This window comes from Sebastes fasciatus, chromosome 15, assembly GCF_043250625.1.
Source record: "Sebastes fasciatus isolate fSebFas1 chromosome 15, fSebFas1.pri, whole genome shotgun sequence".
Classification (NCBI taxonomy): Eukaryota; Metazoa; Chordata; class Actinopteri; order Perciformes; family Sebastidae; genus Sebastes; species Sebastes fasciatus.
Window position 1 is genome coordinate 27,071,576 of NC_133809.1, and position 13,142 is coordinate 27,084,717.

Below are 13,142 nucleotides of genomic sequence, written 5' to 3' on the forward strand. Positions count from 1 at the left end.
ACTTGTTGCTTTTACCGCAAAATTCACAATTGTTATGAATATTTCAGCTTGGCTGCCCCACTATAACCATCATTTATATTTCCTTTTTTTTTTCCTGAAACAACTTTCTAATCAGAAACTGGAACAATCAAAACAAATTCCAACTGGGTTGATTGATAGTCAGCTGAATAGCACATGGCTGAATAGCACATGGCTGGCTGCTTGAATCACTAGTCGGTGAGTTCATCATAACTGCTAACCACTCTGGTTTTGGCTCTCTGTTTAAACAGATAAACCATCCATTTTCTCTCCTCATCCATTGATAGAGATGGAATGTGCCGTCTACGCCCTGGAGGGGCTCGGCTGGAACGTGACGCTGAAAGGGAGGCGGGGGGGTGGGAGGAAGGAGGGTGTCACTGATGGGAAAAGGCACAATGGTATGTGGCGGCACGCTCATGTTTAACCACAAATTCCCCCCCCCGAACGCTGGTTCTCACAAGCCCGCTCCATTACTCATCGTCGTGGCTCTCAAAAGAGTTCATTGCCCTCTCTCAACCCCACCCTCACCCTCCAACCTCAAAGTAACCCTTTTGTCAGGGGTAAGGTTGTCTGTTGTGCTGGGATGATTCAGTGACATGGGGCAAAAAACCAAAAGCCTAACAGTGACCCCGACCCGGCAGAGAAGGTCATGCCCTGTGATCAGGCCGCTATTGAAAGAGAGGGACCAAACGGGGTCCACAGTAGTACCCGGGGGCAGCCGGAGGGCAACAAGACCTAAACTGGTATCATTTAAAGCATTCTTTGTTCAACCAGATACAAGCAATGTAGGAAGAAAATAAAAAGTGTTGTGATTTGACATTTCAAAGGCCATTATTGCACCCCACCCCCGCCGCACGCCACTGGTGTGACTCCTGGAGAGATGCTGGAAAGAGTGAGATCAGAGCTGAAACATTTCACAGGCCCCGTGGATTTCCATGTTTAAAGCCATGGCATGTTTATGTCTCCTGTCTGGTAGCTGGGCTGGGCCATAATGCAGGCCAGCGTTTGGGAAAGAAGGCTTTGGTGAAGCAGTCCCACTGGTTTGGCTCTGGCCCGTCTCCCAGTTCACAGGATGATGAGTGGGGGTTGATGCTTGGGAACTGGTAACCAGCGGAGCACAGGGGCCAGTTTAAACAACAACATTAGGTAATAGAAAATTCAACATTTCAGTCTTTACAGTCATGGTGATGCATCACTATGTTTACACGTCTTTTCTAATTTTTTCTTATCCTTTTGAATCACCTGTTGACACTCAACTAATCTACAACCAAATCCCTGCCTTTGTCTAGTCAGACTACAATAGGGTGGGGTCGAAACAGGTTTCTGAAAGATAATACTAGTATTAAGGGCTAAACTTGGTAAGTCAATATTTTTGTGCAGACAGTTTCAAATTTAACAAATCATCTTAAAAATCGAATAAAATATTAACAGTTTTAAGTTCAGAATTGTATTCTATTCAGGATGGAAAAAAATATATCCAGTATTTACATTTAGACAATATTATAATTTTATACAAATTAATTTTCACATACGTCAGTGCCTGTATTGGGCCTGTACCACTGAGGCAAAAAAAAGGTTGTCAAATTTAACCGCTACTGAATACTTCATGATGAAATTGAAATACCACTGAATTTAAAGCATTTCAATATTTTACTTTATCTATCTAAATGTATGTTGTCTTAATTTTCTGAATTTCAGAAAAGTTGTAAAATTTCAAAAGCTTGTAAAGTTTTAAGTTTGTTTTCATAGAGTTATATAAACTCATATTTTTCAGAATATTCAAGAATCCAATATGTATTTAAAAAAATAAAAAACATTTTCACATTGAATTCAATCGGTCATTTTCTTAAAACAAAAAAGAAGTAGCTTAAATTGGATTGGAGAACGTGGATGAAATACTTGTATTATAGTGTGGCAATAAAAGTTGATTTACATTTACATTTCTTTTTTAATTTTAATTTTTTACACAATTCAAATGAAAAATTCAAACTTGCCCATGCGAGCTACTGAGGGTTATTGATTAATCCTGAATGGAATTGAACAGACCTATGTCTCATTAAGTTCAATGTTGTCAGTCATATGATCCAACGCAATGGGCACTTGAATTTTCGATCTGAATTTATGAATCTGAAAAAAGATTTTGAAGTTGTGCAAAGTAAAAAATTCCCTTCTGGAAAATTTTGAGAGGGAAATTCAAATAACATAAATTCAGATTAAATTTCAAATATATTTTTTTATATAATACACAAAATTAAAATTATTATGGCCTATCTTTGCTTTCATACCGTACTTGAAACATTAGATTTCTGTCCAGCTGAATATTACTTATTACTAAGTACCACCCACTTTCAATTTAATGTAAGTACATATGATGTAATTATAGCATGTCCATTTCCTGCTCAAACAAGCCGCGAGAAAAGACAAAAATGTGCAACTTTGTGTCATACAACATGTGATCTAGTAAAGGTTTCTGCAAGTGTCCTCAAAATCCCTTGTCCCTTGTGTTTTCTATTACAAACTTGAAATGTGTAATCTTGAATGAATAATTATTGGGCACGATTCATACTCCAAAATGCTGCATACGCTTTGTTTTAGTGTACAGCATGTGTTAAACCTGCAATGCCTCAGTTTTTTGTTACTTGGGGGGCAACGCAACACCAACCTATTATTATCTTCTATGTTGATATGGTTAACTTGTTAGCAAGGTTGCCTATATACATATCAAGATTTTGCAAATAAAAATTCACATGACATCCTATCATTTCGTTGTGAAACAATCCACATCTAAATAAGTACTGACTTCACTGTTCCACTCTAAACTTTAGGCCACTTGATTGTACGGGCTTGTCTTACTAATGTCTCCTCGGCTGAGACTGGCATGTGACGCTATACTGGATCCAGTGAATGAAGCTCAACGAGGCTGACAAGCGCTACCCCCTTCAGCCCCGCCGCCGCTGCCCTCGACACAGTTTGGTGAAGGTTAGATCTGGAGGCCTGTCAATCAAGTGACACAAGCGCTCGCCGCGGATGAGCTGTGATGCCCTTACTGGTCGACTCCGTCCGCCGCGTCTTGACCTCCGTGCCGTTCCCCTGCCTGCTCTCCTCTGGCACTCACACTGAAGTTAGAAATTAGGGTGGCAGATGTGTCTGCGAGAAGCTTACCAAATTAACAAAGGATAGGATTTGGGAAGTTCTGTACAGTTTGATGTGTTTGTAGTGTGACACTGTGATAAAAAGCATCAGAGAGACCGTGAACTTTGTTGCTTTGAGCGAACTAAACTACTTCCAAATATGTCCCTGGACTTTAATAGTTTCGGTTCAGTTTAATTCAGTCTGGTGATTCAACAGGAGATTCAAAAGGGTATTTTTTTCTCATTTAGGACAGATTTTAATATAATTATGTTAGAACTAGAATCAGAATCAGAATCAGAAAGGTGTTTATTGCCAGGTGTAAGGGGTATACACGAGGAATTTTCTTTGGCTTTGTTGGTGCGAGACAAATAGTATAATAACAAAGAAATAGATAAAACGTTAGAATAAAATAAGAATAAAAATGTACAATTTACAAAATAAGCTATAAAAACCCCCCCCAAAAAAAACAAGGGTTGTCAATCTATATAATATTTGATCGCGATTAATCGGATGATTGTCCATAGTTAATCGCGATGTCAGTATCTTCACTCTAGCTTTAAAACTGAGCCCGCTACAACCTCCGAAAGATCGAATGCGTTAAAGAAATTAGTGGCGTTAAAACAAATTAACTGCGCTTAAATTAAATTAAATTGCGTTAACTTTGACAGCCCTAGTTAGAACGAGCCCACTTAGTCGATTTAAAACAACAGTGGCAAACCTATAGCCATTGAAAGCTTTCCATTTGCTGTTATCTGGTAGGCTTCCCCTGACAAAACACAAGGGCAGTGACCTTTTCTAATGCTTCAGTGGTGTGTGTTTAGAATAAATAGAAGAAGAACTGAACAGTTAACACAAGCAGCAATAACCTCCACGGGCTGCACAGACGAACAAAGGAGCGCATACGGAAAACTCAGAAGTCCGTCGACAGACAATCCAAGGACAAAGACACCGGTAGCGCCCACGCGCTTTGATTGACAAGTGATCTTTGTAAAGTGCATGCAGGAACACCACAGCAATGAGCGCTAAGCACCAAAGACAGACAAAAAAAACCATACTGCATAGAAAATGCAGATCTCAGAAAGAGCTCCCCACTGCATGTCTTTCATGTTACGAGTCCGCTGCATCCATTGAGCCTTTCAAGCCTCCAGAACCTATGACTGTATTTCTCACCCAGAGGCCTCCTGCGATCTTGACTCACATTTGCCATTAACCCCTGAAGCCGACAGCCTTTGTCAATGAAAGGCACCCAGGGGAGAGCAAAGACCAACTGAGGGGCAGCGATGACTCACAGTGGCTTCCATGTACGGAAGCTTAAAGCTGTGTTTATACTCGCGCGAGACACCATGACGAGGGCCTCTGTAGAAAGCGCTATGAGCATTGACAGAGGTTTATGCTCAAGGCATTGTTCGCTGCAAAATGCTCCGAAACGCTAGGAGGCGTACAAACAAAATATTCTGTGGATAAGCAAGAAGTCAACGTGTGGTACCGGAAAGGAAAGTAGCTGCCTGGAGCTTACCTCCAAGTCAAAAGGTTTTTATGTCTCTCGGTGCTTCCCCTCGGGTTGCCGCTCTTTTCCTTGAGACCTTTTTTTAGCTTTTACAAAACGGTTTCTCATTCTTTTCCAGTCTGCGACAATAAACCTCTTTTTTTCACCCAGTATGTTGCCTTTTTCTTTCCAAGAATTTTATGTCATGTGACTGTCCTTGTGTTCTCTCAACCAACAGTTGCAGAGACGTCTCTACAGGCGAACCTGCTTGGCCATGTTGAAATGGAAGGCCCAGTAGTGGGCGGGTAGTTACAAAAATTCAGAGGTGCGCGACCAAGCGCCGCGACAACTTGAGACACCTTCGCGCAGCATGCAAAGCCGTAATTTTGCAGCTCGCACCGGCTTCACTATGGCGACCATAAACCAAGCTTTAGGCTGACATACCACCGACGGTCGGCTGTTGGCCTATTTTTTGCGGCGTGTCCCACGCCGTCGGCTCTGGTCTGCCCATTTCAGAGGCTTTTCAGCCGATTCAGCATGTTGAATTGGTGACGTAGCCCGTCGGTGAGAGAAATCACTCTGATTGGCTGTTCAGCTTCAACAAATCAGTGCACAAGAAGAGAAACGGAAGTGAGGAAAGCAAGCCAACGAAAAACACAGAAGGCCCTTCTCATTTTTCATCCTCATCTTCACAACGACATGGCCATCTGGAATGAAGCCAAGTGGTGAGTGAGAGTGGTGTAAAAATGGTCAGCAGACGCTGCTTTGTTTCATGTACGTATCATAACAACGGCTTGTATATCCGCAGTCCTCGGCCTTCTGCTTTCCTTTTTTGAATGACGAATACAGACCACTGCTACCTGCTGGTGTGGAGAGTCATTTCATCTCACGCAGGTGCAGAACATACGTGGTAGTTGGCCGTCGGCTGTATTCTCTGCGGTGTGTTCGAGTGCAACTTTTTGGCCAAGACAAAGGCGACGTGAGGCGACGCAGCTGGTGGCCTTTGTTGGGTTGGTGTGTTTGCGCCTTAAACCCTGAACCCTACAGCCTTTGTCAGTGAAAGGCACCCAACTGAGGGGCAGCGATGACTCACAGTGGCTTCCATGTCTGGAACCTTACGGTAAGACTTGCGAAACAGCAGGAGACGACTCGTCTGAAGTAACGGGGGAGGGGTGGGGGGGAGATTCAGAGATCAAAAAGACATTTAATTGGACCAATTAGGGCTCTTGCATCTTTGATCCATCCACGGTGTTTTGTCTTAATCCTCTTTCACCCTTTTGTGTGATCGGCAGAGGACTGGCATAACATCTGGGTTGGTAAACAGCAGCCGCTGCAGCAGCATGTGCAGTCCATTAAAACACGGTGATGATGTGGCAGTATTTCTCATAGGGTCACGCTGACCTACGGTGAGCAGGGTCGAGGAATGCGATGCTCAGGAGGTATTCCCTTACCTTCCAGGAAGGAATTGGTCCTTATGTGTCTCCAGTCATGGAAGAAGACTGGGAATAATTTGAGTGTCCAGACACACAGTACAGCTGTAATGTCTGGTTTTAGACAGCACCGTCTACCTTTCGCCCTACACGGTGGACCTCCCGGAGCAGTGGAATCCAAGGCCACCCAAGTCCTGCTGGGGCTTAAATGCGCCGGCTGTGTGTTTTTGTGTGTGTGTGTGTGTGTGTGCTACAGCCTCATCTAACTGTCCACACCAAACAAGCCGAGGCTCTGATCTCAGCGAGGGAAGCCTGTACTCAATTTAAGACAAAAGGGAGACAAATGGATAAAGGAGGAGGGATGGGGGGACCCACAGTAGATGCACTTTGTTATTCATCCAGATTCACGATCCTGACTCAGCACCATAATTGCTCGCGCCACGTAAGATGTGTTATTCAGACAGCTGCAGTAGGAGCAAGCAGATGATGATGATGATGATGAAATAGCTACAGTCGGGAGCGAGATAAAGATTTAGCAGCCACATTGGCATGTCATTAACCAAGCTAAGATCAATCAAAGAGAAATCTGGGACAAGTTGGAACAAAGTGGCCAAATGCAGAAAAGGTGGATTTGGTAGTTTCAGTAGCGGATCACCCGCGGCGCCCAGCTGAACAGTAGCCTAGCTAAAATAGCGAGAAACCGCAAGTGACTCACTGTGTTGATATCGAAACGTAGTGCAGCTTCGAACGCTGCCTCAATTCACAGTCCGATACTGGTAAAAACTGGAGAGCAAAGACAAATCCCGGTGATGACAAGTCTTTCACAAAAATTTCTGCCAAGACTGCTGCAGAAAACACAATCGTAGCAGTAATAACAGAAGAGGTAATCATAACTAGAGAGGCCTGTGTTACCAGAACACGCTCAAAGGAGTGAATAATGATCTTGATAACAACCTGTTGTTTTTTCCCTCTCTCCGGTAAAAACAGAAAGGGCCTTACTGGAAGAGGGATTATGATGTCCAAAAGAGTTAAACACTCCAGAATTTATGGGCCCATCAAAGAACAGAAGGGGTGGGGTGAGAGTGTGTGTCTGTGAGCGAGGGGGGTGGGGGGGGGACCATGCAGCAGGCCCGACCACAGCTTTCTGCTGACTGATGCAAGCCCAAGAGGTGAGTCATGGGAGAGGAAGGCGGGGAGGACAGGGGTGCTGGGTGAGTTCTCCCGGGGGCTACTGGGAAGAGGGGAGATTGAAGACGGTGAATGGGGGTAGTTATGCGTGTCTGCGTCGAAACGTGGAGGGGTGGGGGGGGGGCACGGAGGAGGTCGCACACCGCTCGAGAGAGAGAGCGAGCCCTTTGTTCTTGAAATGCCAAAGTGACCTGAGATGCTGCTGTTTGGTTCAGCTGCAGTTAACACACCATGACACTCATGTCTCTGTCTCTCCGCCACACACACACACACACACACACACACACTTTTTTACTGCCTTTTTCCTTGACTTTCACAGTACCTGATGTGGGTTTCATGTAAAACCTGTTTTACTCCAGTTTTTTTTTTACAATGATGCATGATGAGTAGCATTTGGAAATTATAGCACAATAAAAGTCCCAAGGGGAACTATTCAGTAAAATAATCCATTACACAAACAATTAAAAGGGCTTCAATCAAACACTGGTAAGCACAAAGAGGTGATTAACACCTCTGGGCGATGACGTATTTGGTGCCACAAAACCCTCAGAGACAGGAAATGCAAACATGTAGCCGGGGCTCTCCTGTGACGAAAACAAGCCACAGAGGCCGGCTTGAAATGAGTCAAGCGACGCTGGCCTCTTTAAAAGATTAGAATCCTCCTTTTAGGAGGGGAAACAGCCGGTGGTCACCACATCCCCGGTGATCTTAAACCGTTCCACTCGAGCAACACTCAGATCTGTAGCTCCACTAGAGCTCCGGGTACCAGGAGTTCATTTATGAATGGGCAGATGCAAGTTTCGTTATGGAACTAACGTGAAATCTGCCGGTTTTCTGTGAAAAATTACATGTTCCTTCGTTATTGCTGAAAGACCAATTTTGAAGATGATCCTTCCAGTGAGGTGGGCTGGTTTACATCATTTTCCATTAATACATGTTTCCTTATTACTAATATAATGAGTGACATCACCTTCTTCCCAGTCATAACCTACTATAGGAATGAAAAAGATATGTGGAAAATAGTCAAACTTATTCTTAAATATGATTATGATTATGTGTGTGTAAAACCCCCCAAAAAACAACCATATATATATATATATATACATATACAGACGTAGGCAAAGTTGTTGGTAACGTTCCGTTAAAGAGAGAAAAACCCACAATGGTCACTGAAATAACTTGAAACTGACAAAAGTAATAATAAATAAAAATGTACTGAAAATTAACTAATGAAAATCAGCTGTTGCTTTTGAATTGTGGTTCAACAGAATCATTTTAAAAAACAAACTGATGAAACTGGCCTAGACAAAAATGATGGTAGCCCTAGAAAAGATGTAAAATAATGTGACCATAGGGACATATTAAACTAAGGTGTGTCCTGTAATTAGCATCACAGGTGTCTTCAAACTTGTAATCAGTCAGTCTGCCTATTTAAAGGGTGAAAAGTAGTCACTGTGCTGTTTGGTGTCATGGTGTGTACCACACTGAACATGGACCACAGAAAGCCAAGGAGAGAGTTGTCTCAGGAGATCAGAAAGAACATTATAGACCTTCATGTTAAAGGTAAAGGCTATAAGACCATCTCCAAGCAGCTTGATGTTCCTGTGACTACAGCTGCTCATATTATTCAGAAGTTTAAGGTCCATGGGACTGTAGCCAACCTCCCTGGACGTGGCCGCAATGAAGTCTCATTGAGAGTTACAGAAATCACTTGATTGCAGTGATTGCCTCAAAAGGTTGTGCAACAAAATATTAAGTTAATGTTACCATCATTTTTGTCTAGGCCAGTTTCATTAGTTTGTTTTTTTAAATGATTCTGCTGAACCATAATTCAAAAACAATATCTGATTTTCATTAGTTAATTTTCAGTGAATTTTTATTTATTATTACTTTTGTCAGTTTCAAGTTATTTCAGTGACCATTGTGGGTTTTTCTCTCTTTAACGGAACGTTACCAACAACTTTGCCTACGTCTGTATATATATATAATTATATATATATATAAAATTATATATATATATATTTATATATATATATAATTATAATAATATATATTAATAATTATATATATTATATATATGTTCGAAATATTTTGTAATATTTTATATATACATTTCCATCTCTAGAGCCATGCTGAAATAGTTCAAGCTTCTGATATGTTATGGCAGTTTGCTGATTTCTCTGGTTCATATCACTGTAAATGAAATACTATAGGCATCACCTTGGGCTCTGTGAGATTGCGATGGACATTTTCACTATTTTCGGACATTTTATAGACTAAACAATGAATCAAATGATTTAAATGTAGTTAAGAAATGTATCTAAATCTAAATGCGAAAACAGCATTGCAGCATGCTGATTTGAACATTGTTTGGTCTAAAAAAAGGTAGAAAAAACATGATTTCCCAAGGGTTTGATTGAAAATGACAAATTATTTATAGATAATCTAAATAGTTGCTGATTAATTTCCTGTTGATCGACTTACCGTTTCAGCATCTCTACCACAGTATAAGACAATTTAAAATGAAATAACCTGATGATAGCCTTTTACACAATTCATCCGGAAGTGAACATGAACATGTGTAAAAGGGGAACAAACAAAGTCGGAGAAAAGTCGGGATCGTAAAAGTCGTTTGGATTAATCCTCTCGGAACCAAGAACCTCTATACATTATTTAATGCTGCTAGTGTGGCTAAACATACTAAATACTGTGTGGTCTGAAATGTGATGATTTGTTAATTTTATATTCAATTTAATATGTTTGGGCTTTGGGATGTTGATGGGAACAAACAAGATGTGATGGACTTGTTTCACTATCTTCTGGCATTTTTTTTGGACTAAAATGATAAAATGAATAATTAAAAAAAAACATAAATTAATAAATAACTAGCTAAATAACGCTAAGGTTTGGCGAGGAAAAACTGTCATGGCCATTTTCAAAGGGGTCCCTTGACCTCTGACCACAAGATATGTGAATGTAAATGGCTTCTATGGGTACCCACGAGTCTCCCCTTTACAGACATGCCCACTTTATGATCATCCCATGCCATTTGGGGGCAAGTCATAGTCAAGTCAGCACACTGACACACTGACAGCTGTTGTTGCCTGTTGGGCTGCAGTTTGCCATGTTATGATTTGAGCATATTTTTATGTTAATGTAGTACCTGTGAGGGTTTCTGGACAATATTTGTTAATGTTTTGTGTTGTTAATTGATTTACAATAATAAATATATACGTTTGCATAAAGTAAGCATATTTGCCCACTCCCATGTTGATAAGAGTATTAAATACTTGACAAATCTCCCTTTAAGGTACATTTTTAACAAATAAAAAAAAATGTGCGATTAATTTAGATATTATTAGATAGATAGATTAGATATTTTAATCGATTGACAGCCCTATATATGTGTACAATATATACATTATATGCGTCACGCTTACCGTAGTGTCCACTGTAGTGACTGCAGTATTTTGAACATGTTTTGAGGTCGACTCCTGTGCCTTCACCACCACACAGCCTTGGGGTCCCAAAGTGATGATGACTGACCCACAGCCTCGCCTCAGCAGCTCCTGACCGGCCAGATGTGCTTCCTCCACATTAGCTACTGAGGAGCCAGTCAGCAGCTCAGCCTGTAAAAGAGACCAGAGGAGAAGAGGTAAGACACCGCACACATACACTACTGTATAATCACACTCTTCATTTAAAACATTTAGCGTACGATGATAATGGGACACTATTTCTAAGGCATTTTTCTTTTTTTTTTTCCTCGGTCAGGGAGCTAAGTTAATCAGAGGTTAGGAATTAAAATTAAAGATAGGGCAAAACCAGCACTAGTGTGTGGGAGACTGGGAGGATGCATAATGGAAATTCCCCAAGGCAAACACCCAGTACCAAGGACTGTGTGGAACATGCAAGAAGTCAGTTGATTTTTTGACTTTAGAAAAACTAAAAGCTTTACCTCTCTAAAGAACACACAAAGTACAACACAATCATTTACTATGTCCGAGGAGCCCTAATTAGTAGTCTATTATGAGCCTTTTGCTTACTTGCTTGAGTTTACTGTTTTGTATTAACAGTTCAGTGATGAGTCAGCTCTTAATTACACACTGGCTGTGGTCAGACAGACTCATTAAACACATTCAGTCTGTTAAGGATTTGCTGGATTCCGTCAGCAGTCTGCGGGCCAAACGTTTTCAAAGAGTAGATTCTCTGACTGCGCTGGCTCATCTGGCTCCAAAATGACTAAACAGTGACAAAGCAGGACTCCACAGCTGATGTTTGAGCAACTTCAAATAAACTCAGAACCACAGCAGTTCTCTTACTCAGAGCAAGCGGCAGCCTCGATGAAGATGAGCCACGTCATTTTCTTTTCTCTAGTGATGAAAGGCGATCGCATGGCAAGTTTATTTAACTGGGAGAAAGTTATGTGACATGCAATTTACACCGTGACAACAATCCTCGTAAAATTAAATACTTTATATATTGTATCAAAACTGATACATACTTTTTTTTTCATTTGAAATATTTTTACTATTCATGCCATTTTTTTTTTTATTGTCTGACTGAAATGACTTGAGACCTGCTTGACCTGCAATCCACCTTCAACACAACATGTGTCCGTGGAAAGTTTTCAGAATCATTCATTCAAATTATGATATATATATATATATCTATATATGTAAATATATAGAAATATATATATAAAAATAATAACTATATATATATATATAATAATTATATATATATATAGTTATTATTTTTATTAGAAATAATGTTTTTTCAAAGAAAAGAGAAAAAATATTTTATATATATAGATATATATATAGATATATATATTTTTATATATCTATATATATATATAAAATATATATAAATATATAAAAAACTATATATATCTATATCTATATCTATATATAGATATAGATATATCTATATATATTAGTATAGTTATATATAACTATAAATAACTATATATATACAACTATATATATATATTAGTTAGATTTGTTAAGATTCTATATATTTGTTAGATTAGATCATAATCTAAATTTGGAGCATTATATATATATATAATCTAATCCAACAAATCTATATTAGAATCTGCATATATGTTTAATACATGTCTAATATCTAAAAGATTGAGAACCTCTCGCGTAAAACACAAAATCACAGGCTCATCCCTCTGAATACAGACACCTCATATTAGTTTCAGTGCTTATTGCTCTGTAACATGTGTCTGCAGGAATTTCTCTTCATTTTCCCTGGTGAGAAGCATTGCAACATAATTGCTAATTACTTTACTGCCATTGCCATGCATTTTAAATAGTGGGAAAAATTAGATGCAAATTATTTTCTGATTACTGTCAAAATGCTACCGGGTGTCTGTTAGAGTAGTGTACATTGTGGTTAAATGTTGTATGCTTTTCAGCTCTACACTATTACTGTAGATTACTGTATTTTAGATGATTACAGTAAACTTACAAGTGATTGAAATATTTAAGGTTTGGTTTTCCTGAATAGAAACACACTTTGTGGTTGATACAGAGCAGAACAAGTCATTTGATGCAGTGAAGTACATCAGACAATCATCATTTTGTCTTATGTGATTGTAGGATTTACTGTAGTGTAAAGTCAGTATCTGGACTCCATCATTTATTTGATTTTGATTGTAATTTGATAGGGACAATGTAATCTAACATAGTTCCAATACAGGGCATTGAAATGATGTGCTGTACAAAGAGTTTATAGCTAATTTTCAACTCTTGTTGATCTTTCACATGTACAGTGTAATTAAAATATACAGCTTTCTATATGATAAAACCACAATACGCTACAAATATGGAAATACAATAAAAAAAAAAATACACTAATACACCTTGGTAATTTAC

At 39.7% G+C, this 13,142-nt stretch overlaps 1 protein-coding gene across 4 annotated transcripts in view; it reads right to left on the bottom strand.

The window, feature by feature from the left end:
* The window catches only part of rbks (ribokinase), a 95,878-nt gene that overhangs the window by 2,089 nt on the left and 80,647 nt on the right, over nucleotides 1-13,142 (bottom strand). For all 4 annotated transcript variants that reach the window (XM_074660952.1, XM_074660949.1, XM_074660950.1 and 1 more), the window contains one exon: nucleotides 10,695-10,883. In XM_074660952.1, coding sequence (XP_074517053.1) covers nucleotides 10,695-10,883 — 189 coding nt within the window. The remainder of the gene's footprint in view (nucleotides 1-10,694; nucleotides 10,884-13,142) is intronic.